The sequence below is a fragment of the Varanus komodoensis genome, unplaced genomic scaffold, assembly GCF_004798865.1.
Source record: "Varanus komodoensis strain SLA01 unplaced genomic scaffold, ASM479886v1 scaffold93, whole genome shotgun sequence".
NCBI lineage: Eukaryota > Metazoa > Chordata > Lepidosauria > Squamata > Varanidae > Varanus > Varanus komodoensis.
Genome location: NW_025336635.1, coordinates 579,969 through 596,229, shown reverse-complemented (window position 1 = coordinate 596,229; position 16,261 = coordinate 579,969). Strand labels below are relative to the sequence as shown.

At 48.4% G+C, this 16,261-nt stretch overlaps 1 protein-coding gene across 1 annotated transcript; it reads right to left on the bottom strand.

Moving 5' to 3' along the window:
- Positions 1–727: 727 nt before the first annotated feature.
- On the bottom strand, positions 728–15,812 carry ETFB (electron transfer flavoprotein subunit beta). Its single transcript, XM_044418805.1, has 7 exons — positions 15,718–15,812; positions 11,898–12,056; positions 6,415–6,573; positions 5,310–5,372; positions 4,125–4,283; positions 3,606–3,793; positions 728–937 (listed from the first exon to the last, which is right to left on the bottom strand). The coding sequence occupies exons 1-6, from the start codon at positions 15,778–15,780 to the stop codon at positions 3,623–3,625; spliced, it is 774 nt and encodes a 257-aa protein (XP_044274740.1). The 5' UTR covers positions 15,781–15,812; the 3' UTR covers positions 728–937; positions 3,606–3,622.
- Positions 15,813–16,261: the final 449 nt, after the last annotated feature.

Below are 16,261 nucleotides of genomic sequence, written 5' to 3'. Positions count from 1 at the left end.
ATCTTCAGGGGGAACAGTTCTAGCATAGCCCTGCACCCCAAATATCTTTGTTCTCTTTGTGGACAGAATCTCCACACCTCTCAAGCCACACAAATTATCTCCTTTCAGTACAAAGTGGTACAACGCAGGAACAGTTCCCACCACCTCTGTACACACACACACCCCCACTGGCTGTGTGAACTAGGCCTTTGCCATGGCAACAGAAGTGGAAGTGACTCTCCGACACCGAATGCACCAGGACAGCTGCACCAGTCTCAGGTTATCATTATTTAAAGGCCGAGTCAAGTAGCACCTTTGAGACTCATTTTAATAGCGCATAAACTTGCACAGACTGCAACCTCCTCCTTCAGATGTCAGAGTTGTTGGCAGCAAGCGAGAGAAGGCAGCTAACAGGATGTCCTCTGACAGGGGCAGCCCCGTGGAGGGACAGAGGGAGTGGCTGCTTTCCCCCCCGTGAGCTCACCTGCTAAGTATCAGGAAGGACCTGACGCTTGGCCCGGATGTACGACGTCTGTGAACCCTGATGCCATTCATGAAGGAAGGCCAGGCTCTGACTACCGTTTGCAGAAGCTGTCCAGACACTTCTGCAAAACAGGGGCTATTAAGGAGAAAATGTACCACTCCAGATGCCCAGGGCAGCTCATTTGCTGTGGGAGGACTGAAGCAATTAATTGGGAATGCAAAACGCCCCGCACACAGCAGTGACATGGCATTTGCTCAGAGCACCTCCAAAGATCACACATCGTTTATTGCAAACCGACCCATCATTAATACAGAAAATAGAATTAAACTCTCATTCAGCTTTCTCCGGCGGCCACTTGGGCTGGAAGGCAGTGTGGTGACGACCTCGGAGAGACCCGGTCCCGCGAAGGCAGGCCTCAGGGGCCAACACGACCTCAGCAGCAATGGGCTCCCATAGCAGCGGCTCCAGGCAAGGCTGAAATGGAGCAGGGAGGGCCGGATTAGGTACTTGGAAACAGAATTATACATCTGGGTTCTCCTGTGAATGATTCCGCACAACTTTAAATTGTAAGCTGGTGGATTTATTTTTAATTTTAATGATTATAGGCACTTTATAACTAAAAATCAGGGCTGCATATCAGGGAGTCGAACCATTAAACAATTGAGTTCATTTCCAGTCCAGGATCATCAGAGCTCAAAACACTCCGGTTTGGTTCAGCCAGTCAGATCAGGGACATAAATTCTTAAAATTGCAGTGGTAACTCCTATAAAAGATATACAGTAAAATTTAACTCGATCTTTTTAAAGCATGCATTTTAAAATGCACTCTGAGCATGGGCAAATGTCACATTCCGCCAAAACTCTTATTCGAGGCCAAATAAAACTGATGAAGTCAAAAATCCATTTGGTCCAAGCATTTTGTCAACATTTAACTTGCACAGCAGCAAAGAACACACACTTTCAACTCCTTTGAATTTAAAAACAGTATGTTCGCATATGTGGGCGCATGCATACACATTAACGTACTTTATAATTACCATCTCTCCTGGCAAAGAACAGCAATTATTATGCCATTATAAAGATCTATTATTCACCACGTTTGGAACATTCTGTACATTTCTCATTACACAGTGTGAAAATCCAAGGCATCCTCATGTAGAAGTAAGTCAAAGTCACAAGTATAGTAACCTTCTCCCATCTGGTGCCTTCCAGATGCGCCAAACTATACACAGCATCCCCAGACAGAATGCATTGGTTGGTTGGATGCTGGGCACTGTAGTCCAGCAGAACTGAAGGGCACCAAGTTGAGGAAGGTTGGTGAACAGCACTGGCCTGTGAAGCGACTTTTGTGCCCCCTCTTGAAAGGAAAACAACAAGTGCTGAAACAAGGGGACAGGGACTGACACAATTACAAACTGCTGGATTGTGCAGGTCCTTTGTTGCTTCTCATGCAGTTTCAGAATCTGGGGGCATTGCCAATTATTGGCTGTGGGTTCAATACAAATGCAGCAGTCACACCCCACCTCCCCTAGTAAATAGCTGAACTATAGTGCCGGAAAAATTGATGTTGACTAGTTAGCCAGCTTAAGAATTGGAAAAATCCATGGGCAAGAGGCCTTTCGCAGGGTATCTCCCATAATCACGACAGGGAACCACCACGTTTAAAGGCAGTATCTCTTTTAATACCAGATGCGTGGAACAGAACGGGATGGCGATTACCTTCGTTCCCCGCTTGAGAGCTTCCGAGAGGCAACTGGGTTACTGCTGCTGGAGGCAGCGCTGGACTTGATGGAAGCGGGTCTTCTCCAGCAAGGCAGTTCTTGTGTTCCTTATTTTCACTTTTCAGGAGATGAGGGACTCAATGATCAAAAGAAGCCAAAGGGCAGCCAATAAGTTCGCAGCCTTTGCTCTTGATCAAGCCTCTTTTGTTGCCTGGAGCTCCCATACCCAAATGCTAGAAAAGGCAACCCGAATGCAGAACTTGTTCTCCTTTGCTCTTGCTTCCTTCTTTACAGGGCAAAGAGACACCCTTAGCTCTCCTTAGATGGAGTTTGAAGCTCTTTTTGTGCAATTCTGCTTCTGGTTTAAGGCAGCAGATCTTAGGTTTAATTTCAGAAGTGATCAGCAAAAAACAACTCACTGCCAATACGCCATCTGGGGTCCTGGTTGGTTCGACTTCCTGCTATGTATGGACCTCAACCACCAGGAAAATTTGATTTCTATGCTCATCAAACACAGACAGATCAAGCAAATTTGCACATTTTTTTCCTTTGACATAGTCCATTTCGTTTCCGACATCCTGGTCTTCAAAAGAACACAAAGCATATTGGCAAGGACTGGAAGAAGGGTGAGGTGGGCCAATGGGCGATGGCGACCAGGAATAGCAGCTGCAGAGAATAAACTGTGCAGGCACCACAGGTGTTTGGGCAGGTCAGAACAGCTCCCCTGCCCCCTTTGTCCAGCGAGCACTTGGGACAGTCTTAGTCTTTCATAACAATTTGCAGTAGGAAGAGCTGGAAACTGGGGCTGTTATGTTAAGTGAGCCAAACATTCTTTAAAGTTGTGGGCGTCTAATTATGGGGGCACAATTACATCAGACTGTAACCCTCATATCAACCAACCCTCTAACTGAGAACCCTTGTAGCTTTTCTCTGATGGGATGGATGTCCCTTCCACCAAGACATCTGAGGTTCTGCCACTTCACTTATATGCAAGAAAGTACAGAAAGCTCTAGGACGTGACCAAGACAAAAAGCTAAATTTGCTCTCTGCCAATTCCCATCTTACTGAATAAGCCTGAGATTTGTTTCTTGTTGCCATAGGAGTGTGAGAAAATGTCGGGATGTGCAAGTTTAAATATTACAAAAAGGAAATGGATTTGCCGCCCGAGGAGTCAAAATATGCTTAAAGGTAAACCAAAAAGCCTTTAAGTCTGGAAAAACAGGCCTCAGAAGTTTGCAAGCGATCACCAGGGGGTTCATTGCCCTGTGCAGCTCTTTGCCAGCTCCCTGGAAAAGGAGAAGCAGCTCTACCAGACTGCAGGAATGCAAATCTGCTTATCTTGCACTTGGTACAGCATTCAGCTTCTTTAGCATTTCTCTGTTAAAGCTCGTGCAACAGTAGCATCTTTAACCCTTTCCTTACCAAAACCACGTGAGGATTCAGATCAGCCCGCTCTCCTTGAGCTTTGCAACTAGATCATCCACTGTCTCCACTTTGACACCAGCCTGGCGCTGGGGAGGGTCTTCCACGCTCAGGGTTTTCAGCCGCGAGGTCAGGTCCACACCAAGATCAGATGGCTTCACCACCTCAATCTTCTTCTTTTTGGCTTTCTGGGAAAAGGAGGAAAAAATCAGGGTACATTTAAGCTGTCCTTGACCTATAGGAATCGGGGGCATTTGCCCCTCTGCCGTATTTATCATCACTGCTTGCTGATATACTGAATGCCAAAACTGTTTGAGGAATTTCAGTCTTCTGTAAATTTGGCTCCTAGAACCCTATACTGCTAGCTCTTATGGATGCAGAGGGAGCCCCAAATGACCAAAGGGAAGACCTACAGGCCACTTAACAGCAACTGGTTTGTTTCAAGTTAGAGTGGCTTAGGCTCTAGAGAGCCTGCTGTACCCAGCAAGGAGCACCCACCAAATGGTGTCAGGATCATACCATGATATTGGGCAGGGTGGCATAGCGTGGCTCATTCAGTCGCAGATCCGCGGTGACAACTGCTGGCAGCTTCAAACGCACCGTCTCGAGGCCCCCATCAACTTCACGCTCAACCTTCAGCCAGTCCCCATCCACAGTCACTTCTGAAGCAAACGTCCCCTGCAAAGGGGAGAGCAGGGCTGCTAGACTAACACTCAGTGCAAACACTTATTTTTTTCTTTAAAGCATCTTCTCAAGCCAGAGTTCCTGAAGTCAATATGAGAGCCAGCATGGTGCAGTGGTTAAGAACGTGGGACTGGGATTCAGGTGACCTGGGTTCGAGTCCCTGCTCAGCCATGGAGCCAACTGGGTGACTTTGGGCCAGTCACAGACTCTCAGCCCAACCTACCTCACAGGGTTGGTGTTGTGGGGATAGGATGGAGGAGGAGATGTAAGCTGCCTTGAGCCCTTTGTAGGAAAAAGGCAGGATATAAATCCAAAAATGAATAAATAAAATAAATATGGAACTGTGCTAGCTATACAAACACTTTGAGGCATTGCACAGCTTTTCAAAAACAGCCTGAACCCAGGGAGCCGAGAGTGATGAAACAGTCTAGGCGACAGGCAGAGCACAGGCAGTGGAAGTCTGCACACAAAGAAGAGTGCATGAGTATGCACATTCCATGGCAGGGAAAGGGCTTATTCCACGGCCTCCATCACACCTGAGTAACTGCGCAGGGGAGCTACTCAGGTGGTGTGTGGCTGCTGGCATTGGCACCCCTGGAACCTGAGCCCCTGGGGCCCCTCCTTCTACTGTCCTCCCTTTCCTGGTAACCCATTTGATTCCCACATGGGTACCAGAGAGAAGTTAATGCTCTGTTGCACTCTGCACGCCTCCTCATCTGCATGCAGTTTCCGGAGGCCTGCAGCTAATAGCTGTCCGACAGAAGTAAGGAACTATTCATTAATATTGCCTCCCTTACTGGAACATCCCCGTGGCAAGAAAAACAGTTATGCACATTTGACCAAGACACAGCTGGAAGTTCAAACGTCATACTGCCACTGTGGTCCATCGTCAGGACTTGCTGTCCTCGGGGATGCCATTCCGCGTAAGGAAGCTTCCCTGATGGGCTACCTCCCTGAAGGGCTAACCTCTTCTCTGCCCATCACTTCCCACTGCTTTCTCCCAACTGCCCCATGTAGTACCTGAGGCCAGTCAAGAAACGCTGCGGTCATCTGTCCAGTCTGGTTACAGTCGTCATCAATGGCCTGGAAAAGCAGAAGCAGGACAGAGGTCACACAAAGGACCAGAAAGCACATCTGCCTTCCAGCATGCCTGGCGGAAACCCTTCTGCTTTCCCCACCACAAGGGAAAGGACATACCCAGAACCCTGTCCTGTGAGCATTTCCTAGGACTCTACACGGATTAACTCGGGCCAAAGAAGGCCAGACTTTCCAACAGCCACAGCCAAACACACAACTGGACAAAGGGTATCGAGAGTCATGGGCTGGCTGCACTGCAAATACTTCTTGGGGAAGGGTTAGACTCTGCAGGGTCACCTAGGGTACCACATGTGGCCAGCTTGGCTGCTCAGTGATGCCAAAACCTTCCTTTTGGCTCTCCCCTCTGAACCAGACCTGCTACCAGCCACGGCATGGCACAGGAGCAATGGTCTTTTTGCTAAGTCCCAGCCTCTGCTAAATTAGATCCCATAGCCTTTAGGTCCAGAAGCAGAGGCCTTAGAAGTTAATGCTAAGAAAGAAGCAGAACTGCCTGACATTTCATTCCTCCTTCTAGCAATTCCCGACTGGCTCTCAACCTTACTTTCTATTTGGCTGGGAGCCCAACAGAAACCTTCCTGGATCAGCTTCAGCCTAGGCATTGTTGGCAGCTTGCTATTTACAAGTAAGACCTGTGTTCTTTTCAGTCTGATGCCACATAGATTAGACACTCCCCAGTTTGACATCTGGCTTTCTTTGCCTACCCCTTGCTCTCCTGCATTTGCTCATCAAATAACGGTGGTCATGCTTCCTTGATTGTGTTAACCTTCTTGTACTGAAAGCAGCGGGAGAAGCAGGGGTTCTACCCAGCCGAGACTCCAGCCTTGGTGCCACATGCATATAAGCTGCAGGCTGTTCAGACGCCGGCCTGACCAGCACGGGAAAGCAAAGACACCAGCTGGCTGTGTGTTTCCTCCTTTGATATTGACCGAAACCCTAACAGCTTCAGTGAGGCTCAAATTCATGAGGTTACCAAGCCTGTTAGGGTTTCCTAGGCTGTGCACAGCCCACCTCCTCCAGCTGCTCTTACCTGCTTGCCCAGAAGCAAGAGGTTGACACCCTCCTTCTTGGCCAAGGCGGCCAGGATCTTTGACACTACGAAGGGGCCGAGGCTCTCGTAGTCCTTTGCAGGGATCTCCACGTGCAGCCCCCGGTCAGCCCCCATCGCAAGGGCCGTGCGGATTGTCTCCTGGGGACACAACCATTGTTAGAGCCAGCCTTGACACGGCAGAATTGCATTCCCCAGAGTGGGACCGGTTAAAAAATAGCCTGCCTTCCCTTGGAGGGATAGCAGCCCAAGGGCTGACAGCTCTCTGCCGTCCATCCACTCTCCACTTTGGTGCTGCCACTAGCAGGTGGCTAATGCCACGGATACCAGTCTGGAACTGGAGCCTATCTGATTTGGGCTAAATTGTCATATTGGCCCTTAACCAAAAGCAGCACAAGGCATTTCTATTTCTAATGAGTTTTGACAGTCAGTGATAAGCAAAGCTAAGGAAAAACGGCTGTCATACTGTATCAGCCCTGAGCTGCAGCACGGGAAAGGCTCCGCATCCAGTCGAATGAACAAATCAATCCCCAGATATTTGGGGCTGTAACTCCCAGCATTCCTCATGGAGACTGTAGTCCAAAACACTTGGAGGCCACAAATATCGCCTCGCCCTCACCTTTCTCTTTAGAGGCCTCGGACAGTCGCCGGCTGGGCAGCTTCATTTTGTCAAATGAGAGCATTAGCCCCTCTCACAAGGCCGTAGCTTGTTCTACACGCATCACATATTTCTGCTAAGGCACCCAAGGCAGCACACACAGAAGCATCCGGTTTTATCTTCACAAACGCCCCACGCAGTGGGTCAGGTCGGGAGATAACGGGATGCCTGGGGCCACAGACACCCTCACTAATCAAGAACTTGAACTTGGGTCTGCCAGGCCACAGGGGACGCTGCCGTGGCTCTCTCGCAGCTGCCGTCTGCAGAGCACTGATACTGTACAGGGAGGGCTGGAAGTGATTCCGAGTCTCTTGTGCTCTGCAGTGTTATATGGCTTACCAGGAACACCCTCTGCCATCCCATCCCATCCCGTCCCTTTGCAAAGCCCTCTGTCTGCCTGGTCCTCCTGAGCTGCTTCGCTACGGTGGAAGGGAGGGAAGTGCGACCTCGGCATGGATGCCGGGGAGTGGTGAGTAGGAAGCAGGAAGCTGCTCCCCTGAGAGAACCCTGCGCAATGCAGGAACTGTGCTGGGGAACAGCAGTGCCAAAACAAGCAGTGCGCGTGTGACATCCGCTCTCGTCACGTCAACTCCCACCCTCATCTCAGACCCGTTTGCCAGTCAGACCACCGAACTCGCTCCACACTAAGGCAGGTGTGCGCAATCTGTTTTGGTTCCTGGGACTGACTGCGATGCTGGGTCGAGGGCTGCGCATACACAGAGGCAGACACATGTGCAGGTGCACACGGCCATCTCAGAAATCTACATGAGAATCCCTGGAGACAGTGGAGCTTGCAGGGTGTGGGGCCCCGGCAACGTGCGGGTGCAGCAGGAGGCGGACGTACCTAGCCGGGCACTTTCTTGTCACTGGGTGGGGGAGCTGCTCCTATGGGAAGCGCAGGGTAGCTAACAAAAAGAAAAGTGATGCTCTATTAAGTGACACATGACGCTCGCCTGAACGTAAAGGAAATCACCTCTGTGAGGAAGAGGAGGCCTGCCCAATGGGAACTGAGCCAGGAACTACCAGCACTCGGCTGCAGAGCTGCTGCTGAGTTAGCAAGAGAAAACACCTCCCTGAGCCAGCCAGCTTCTGCGCACAACCAGAGGCAGCAATTGGTCATGGGTGGGGGAGAAGGCGACCTTAGAGAGGCAAGTCCCCCCTTTTAAGAAAATTCTGAGACTGAGGAACATCGGCGGACTGCTACTGGGGGAAGGGAAGGGCCATAAAAATGGGATTGCAAGAGCAACCCGGCAAGTGAAGGTCACCGGGAAGCGGGAGCAGCAGTGCAGAAAATAGCTGGCAACGGTGGGGCTGTCAGGAAGCCGCAGCTGACAGAAAATAGAATGGAGCCAGGTCTGTGGCAGGAGAGGGGAGGAGAGCGAGAGGGGCATGTCTGAACCAGTTACTTTCACAGGCTAAAGCAGCTGAGAGAGAGAGAGAGAGAGAGAGAGACAGAGAGAGAACACCAGCAGTGTCTGAGATCTCAAGAAGAGAGTACAAAGGGTTCAACTCCCACATCACTGCTGACCCCAAGGATGCTTTTTAGGAGCTTGCTGAGAGTGTCAGTAAGAGTTTGGCCGTGGGAGGTTTGCGTTTCAAACTGTGCTTCATCCTGAAACTTGCTCAGCTGGCAATCCTGCACACTTATCAGGGAGTAAGCCCCACTGAACACACCAAGACTTACTTCTGAGAAACTATATAGAGGAATAGTGCTGTCAGTAGCTTTATCTCTCAGCTTTCTCTCTCTCCCCCCCCTCCCTTCCTTTAAAAGGGTACAGGCAGCTCTTAACACCGTCATGTTATGCAACCACACTGGTTGAAAGTTCTCTCTTTAGTACAACTATTAAAGATACAGAAATCCTCTCATCCTTTGCCTATCAGCCACACTAAGACCTTGGAAGTGTGGGAAGAACACTGGGATCAACCTGCAGGTTGCTGGATGACTTTTGGTGGATCGGCCACCATTTCCAAATCCCAATGCCTTAAAAATCGCAACAAGAATGCTCTGTTCCCTTGTTAGACTGTTAGCATTCCTGCTCTGTAGTGACTGGGACACAGATGACTTGTCCATGCAGGTCAATCCCAGTGTAGGGTCCACGGGCCCAGGACATAGTTCTCTTTGACCCCTGAACCACCACTCGGACCCCACTCCAGTCCCAAGCTGCAAATTTGCACTGGCTCCATCTGGTGGGTCTCAAGACTCAAAAAAGGAAAGTAAGAGGAGAACTCACAAGCATGAATTCTAGCCCTGCCTGGCTTAGGCACTGTTGCGTGGCACGGATGCTCTGCTTGACCACTCGGGCCCTATTTCTCTCCATTTCATGCATCAGGCCAGAAATCTGCCTATCACAGACAATGCAGAAAACCCTGAGCAAGTGAGGACAGCCAAGCTCCCAAGCTGCTTCAGTGGAGACGTCTGCTAGAGCTTCACATCCAACACTGGGAGAAGAAATGGTTGCCCCCCAGGCCTCTTCTACACAGTGCACTCAGCCGGGCTGTCCCAGAGTTCTCTCGCATGCAACTGCTGCCACCTGGTGGCCACCAGGCTCCTTAGCAAAGCTTGGCCCCTGCACCACATACCCTGCCTCACACTCAATAGCAGAAAATTTACTTTAGCTTTATCTTGATCACAGTCTGCTCAGCAAATTGGCAGACCAATAAGAACCCAAGCATCGGTTTCCGAAAGAAAGTGCAAGAAGGTATTTATGAGAAGCAATTCCAGCCACTAGAAAAACTCACAGCTAGACAGGTTCAGAAAGCCATCCCCGGCCACAGGCCCTGTGACGCTATTACCACACCATCAGTGTGAGTGGCATTTTACAGAATACAGCAAGGATAGGTCCCTGCCCCAAGCAGCTTCCCCACTACAATCACTCCATTCCATACGCACCGGTGTGCTAGAGACGGAAAAAGCACCCGTTACCAAAAGCCAATTCTGCAGCACACAGTTCTGGAGTTCTTCAGTAAATGCTTAGGAACAGTCAGCCCACTGGTCTGTCAATGCAATATTCTCTACGACGGGGCTCCTCCACCAAGGGCAAGTTCACAGGAGGGCCCTGCAAATCAGCCACACAGAGCAGGCTCCTTGGGGGGCCTGACAGGCTGCCTCCCTGCGGCTTGTCCTCCCACTCCTTCCCCCTTCGCTCCCCTCCAGCGTCTGTGGCAGAACCCTTCTTGTCTCCACCTCCTTGATCACGACACCTGTTTACCAGTTTTGTCATTTTCGTTTCGAGGCCTTCAAAAGGTGTAACGTTTTGGCCCCAGAAAAGTGCACTTTTTCCCTGGACCTTCACTGAACCACACTTGTTTGTTATGTGTTCTGTCTGGTCACTTTCCTTGTATGTTTCAGCCATCAAAGGGAGATGCCATGTCAGTCAGCTACTGCACTTTGAAATACTGGGTATAGACTAAATGACACACATTAGCCTAGTTGTGATGTGAAAACTATCAGAAAAGGAGAGAAAACCAGCATGAATAGCAGCACCAAAAATTGGGGTGACAATCTCTCACACTTAACGTAATCCTCTTCTCAGTGCCCTCCACTTTTCCCCAAGTCTTCAACTATTCCAGAAAGGAAAGTTTTAATTCCCCCCACCCCTTTTTGAGGCTTCTTGTCTTGTTAATCTGTGATCTTTGCTTCTTCCTTTGACAGCTGAAATTGATAGAGCAATTGACCAGAAAAGGCTGAACAAACACAAAGGACTGCACTTGCAAAGGACTGACAAAAATAATAAAAAGTTACAAACACAATTATGCTATTTCCTGGAGCTGGTTTTGACTACTCTCTCTCTGTCTGCTATGAGGGGAGTGCAAACTATTACTATATAGCCAATTGCTTTTCAAGTTGCATTCCTAGCTGTGTTAGTTAAAAATATATATAATAACTTGTTTAGCACAATATGATCTCTCTAAACTGTTCCTCAACCAGATGGACAAAGATTTGCTTCATACAGTTTTTACTATACTACCTTAACTAAATTCATTGTGGACTGTTTTGCTCCCAGTTTGGAAAGCTTATACAGAGGCATCATGGGGAATTTTGTTGGCCAGAATATTAGAGTGGGGACTTTTGTCCACAAGAACAGATCTGTTAAATGGTAGAGGTAAGTACATAAATTTAGAAGTGGCCCAGTTTATTGTTTTATCAGTTAAACTTGCATAGGGTTTCGTGGACATGAATGTAGCAGGTCTGCAGAAGTGAGAAGAACAGCTGCTGACCTCCTCTTTTTGTTTTCAGAGCTCATCTGTCATTACTGAATGCAATGGATATTTTGATTTATTATGAAGGTTTATTGCTAAATAGAACAGCAACAGTTTGGGAGGAAACAGAAGTGAATAAACTATCTGGAAATGGAATTTACACTTCAAGTATCAACAACAAGCTGGGGTCATTTTATTTATTTATTTATAAAATTTGTATGCTGTCCAGTTACTTATGTCTCTGGATGGCTTACAGCATAAATAAATGGATGACCCACTCTGGCTGCAAGTTAATAAAATACAATAATAAAATTCAATATTAAAACATATTAAAATATTGATCAAATAAAAAGGTCTTAACCTGGTGCGAAAAACGTATAATGACGGTGCCAGGCGGACCTCTCTGGGGAGCGCATTCCATAGTTGGGGCGCCATCGCAGAGAAGGCCCTCCTCCGGGTACTCTGTTCAGGTACATTTGCATCAACTACAAAGAAAGTTCTTGATATTCAGGTATGGACTCTGGTTACAATCCTCTCTTGTTCAAGGGTGACTTTGGTCCCTTTCCCTACAGCTGCCCTCCTTTTCCTATAGGGAAAACATCCTCACCTGGCATTGTTGGGGACCACAGCTTACAACAACAATCTCTGAGACGAGCTTCTTCTCCTTAAGGCGCACAGCTTCCTCCACTGCAATCTCACAGAAGGGGTTCATGGAATGCTTTACGCCATCTGTCACCACGCCTGACTTGTCTGGCTTCACCCGTACCTGCAAGAAGACAGCCTGTTAGTCTCAGCCCAGAGACATGCAAAACTGGGGAACCATTATTGATGACAATTCAAATTGTTTGGGGTACAAGAATTCAGCAGCTATGCAGCATGTAAAGCATGGTCAGCCCAGGACAAATGCACCAATGTCAACAGACAAATATGAGACATTTCAATTCATTTAGACATGATAACATATGTAGTCAATAAGGTCTCTCTTCTCTCAGGAGCCACCTTCCCCTGCACCTGGGCCACAGGACCATCTCGGGGAGATGTTTGCATGGATGCCACCCTTTCCTTTTCCTCCACTTCCCAACATTTCTGATGCCAATGCAAAATATCCTGGGCTCTAGGGAAAGTATCTATTAACACTTACTTTCATAGGCAAACTACAGTGCAAGACCACACAAGGGATTATAAGAAATGTTGCACATGGGAACACAAGGATTTATTTATTTAGGACATTTATAGGCCGTCCATCACTATCGTCTCTGGATGGCTTACAATCTAATCTAATCTAAATCCTAAACCAAATAAATTAGCTAAAGGATGCTGTCCAATGACTTCCCTTACCCTAGTGTTTAAAAAAAGGAAATAAAGAGTTAAAACCTAAGCATCGGAATGCATCATCTCTCATACCGAAGCCTCTCCAATGTTTATGGGTTAAAGGGCAGAAGGATAAAAGCTTCTGTTTGCATAAGGTAAACCTGGGATCATGTCAGCTCCTGCATGATGTAAATGCACTATAGCCTGAACAAAGACAGATGTTTGCCCACATTGTTCTAGGGCTTATGTTCAAAAAAGCTACAAAGAGGTTGTACACTGTGCATGCGCACACACACAAGCACACAAAGTTTCCTGCATTCAGAACCTTCTGATAGTGCACTGCACAGGCTCTTGGGTAACTGGGCTCACACTTCTTGCAGGTCACTGCCCAGGGCCACTTCAGATGTTAAGCCCGTCTAGCAGAGAAACCATTCCATACAGGGGGAAACAGTGGCTCAACGGCATCGTGTAGAATCACATCCATAATTAGCACACGTGTTGGGGAATTCCTTCTCAGAAAGCATATATAATTGATGAGACACTGTCACAAATGACAGCTTCTATATGCTTTCTTACATGGAAGTACTTTCTGCATAAGAAAGCCGGCATGTCTGAAGGAGCACCCTGGGAACAATTCGCAGGAACACAGTTGCTCAACAGCTTTGGCTGTGGGGTTGTACAGAAATGAAATAAACAGATGATCAACACAGCCTGTGCAAAGAGAATGGAAACACTGGGCATGTTTGGCCTTGGGAAGGGTGAGGAGAGCTAGGAGAGCATTTTCAAGTATTTGCCAGGTTGTCAGAAAGAGGAAGGCTGGAACCTCTTTAGGATCATCAAGAGTGCAAGACATGGAATAGAGGTTCAAGTTACAGCATCCCAGCTTCTCGCTGAACATCTGGAAAATCTTCCTGGCAGGGCAATACAATTGCCCAATAACCTAAGGAGGTCATGGACCTCCTTCACTAGAGAAATCCAAAAGCAGTGGGAGACCATCTGGTAGGAAAGTGCCAATTAGGAGTCTTCCCCTTCATGGATCACTGCCTTGCTGTGGCAAAGGGGCTTGTGTAGCACAATGAAGCTATGAGCTATGCCATGCAGGGGCATCCAAGACAGCCAGGTCATAGCAGAGAGCTCTGACACAAGGTGATCCACTGGAGAAGGAAATGGCAACCCACTCCAGTATCCTTGCCAGGAAAACCCCATGGACAGTGCCAAAAGACAAAAGGATATGACACCGGAAGATGAGCCCCTCAGGTCGGAAGGTGTCCAATATGCTACTGGGGAAGAGCAGAGGGCTAGCACTAGTAGTGCCAGAAAGAATGAAGCAACTGGGTCAAAGCCAAAAGGACACTCAGTTGCGGATGTATCTGGTGGTGAAAGGACAGTCCGATGCTGCAAAGATCTATACTCCATAGGAACCTGGAATGTAAGATCCATGAATCAAGGCAAGCTGGATGTGGTCAAACAAGAGATGACAAGATGAACATTGACATCTTAGGAATCAGTGAGCTAAAATGGACAGGAATGGGTGAATTTAATTCAGACGACCATCAGGTATACTACTGTGGGCAAGAATTCCTCAGAAGAAATGGAGTAGCCTTCATAGTCAATAAGAGTAGAAAAAGCAGTTGTTGTTGTTGTTAGTTGCGAAGTTGTGTCTGACCCATCGCAACCCCATGGACAACATTCCTCCAGGCTCTCCTGTCCTCCACCATCCCCTGGAGTCCACTCAAGCTCACACCAACTGCTTCAGTGACTCCATCTAGTCACCTCATCCTCTGCCATCCCCTTCTTCTTTTGCCATCTATTGTTCCCAGCATCAGGCTCTTCTCCAGGGAGTTCTTCCTTCTCACTAGGTGGCCAAAGTATTTGAGTTTCATCTTCAGGATCTGGCCTTCTGAAGAGCAGTCAGGGCTGATCTCCTCTAGGACTGACCGGTTTGATTGCCTTGCAGTCCAAGGGTCTCGCAGGAGTCTCCTCCAGCACCACAATTCAAAGGCCTCAATCCTTTGGCACTCAGTCTTCCTTATGGTCCAGCTTTCACAGCCATACATTGCAACCGGGAAAACCATAGCCTTGACTATACGCACTTTTGTTGGCAGAGTGATGTGTCTGCTTTTTAATATGCTGTCTAGATTTGCCATAGCTTTCCTCCCCAGGAGCAAGCGTTTTTTAATTTCTTGGCTGCAGTCCCTGTCTGCAGTGATCTTGGAGTTCAGGAAAATAAAATCTGTCACTACCTCCATTTCTTCCCCCTCTATTTGCTAGGAAGTGAGAGGACTGGATGCCATGAACTTAGTTTTCTTAATGTTGAGTTTCAAGCCAACTTTTGCACTCTCCTCCTTCACCCTCATCAAGAGGCTCTTTAGTTCCTCTTCACTTTCTGCCATGAGAGTGGTATCATCTGCTTATCTGAGGTTGTTGATATTTCTCCCAGCAATCCTGGGATACAATCTCCAAAATGACAGAATGATCTCAGTTCGAATCCAAGGCAAACCATCCAACATCACGGTAGTCCAAGTTTATGCCCCAACCACTGGTGCTGAAGCAGCTGAAGTTGACCAGTTCTATGAAGGCCTACAACACTTTCTGGAAATAACACCAAAAAAATCTTTATCACAAAGGATAATATAATAAAGGAAAGATCCCCACTATACGGAAAATAAGCCTAAGGCTATGAAAAATTCTCCATAGTCATTTGCAGATACAGTTGGAATTCAGACATCCATGTCCAACTCTGAACTCCTGTATCCTGAATTTTAAAATGAACTAGAGAATACAAACAGCTGGTGACACGGAACAGGCTCTGATGTTCCGTGGTGTCATAATTATGAGGTGCCTATTATGATGGGGGAGATTATCCTCGAGCAAGGAAGTTGAGACACGTGTGATAGCGCAACGTGTGAGTGCTCAAAGAAGCGTGTCCAGCCCGCCACACACGGGGTCATTCCAAAGTGCGACGAACTTGTCAGGGAGACGGGCGGGGAGCCTGAATGAGGCCACCAGCGAGCACGAAGGAGAGGCTTTTCGACCTCGCGGAGTCACCCCGGAAAGGAGAGGACCCAGGCGTCCGAGGAGCAGCCCCCGCCCACCCCCAGCCGCCCCGCACACACCTTCACAGCGTAGTCAATGACCCGCTTCACTCCCACCATCGCCCTTAGCCCGGCCGCCGCCATCTTGCCTGCTCTCCGTTGGCCACCCGCCCAGCTGGTGTACGCCCACCAGATGCTCTCAACCAATCGAAAGAGGGCACATGGGCCAAGCCGGTATTCCATAGGCTGACCTTAAGCCGTCCTCCGTAGGGTATTGTTGAGCCATTTCACCAGGCGCCCAATGAGAAGTTGGGCTCGGATTTTGCCAAGCCAATCAAGCGATGCGATAGGAGGGTCGTAAAAGAAAGGGCGGGCACAAGCGGTTTTCGCTGCCATTTGAAGATTGACGTGCACTTTAGCCAGTCAGAAGATTGGAAGGCACAGTGAGAGGATGACTTTCTCGGAGGAAAGACAAAGGGAGGAGGAGGAGAAAAATAATGCATTGGCCGTGACGTCCGTGACCTTAGACCAATCAGCGTCGCCCGATGCTTGCCCCACCTCCTAAGCATAGCAAATGAGAGCGTAGCAAATTCTTCAGGTCTGTGCAGCACGGGAGCCTTGTCGA

Coding starts and splice junctions, on each gene's coding strand:
- ETFB (XM_044418805.1), bottom strand. CDS start 15,780: ATGGCGGCGGCCGGGCTAAGGGCGATGGTGGGAGTGAAGCGGGTCATT. Junction 12,057..15,717: donor TCATTGACTACGCTGTGAAG/GTGTGTGCGGGG, acceptor GTCTTCTTGCAG/GTACGGGTGAAGCCAGACAA. Junction 3,794..4,124: donor CCACCCTGCCCAATATCATG/GTATGATCCTGA, acceptor TCCTTTTCCCAG/AAAGCCAAAAAGAAGAAGAT.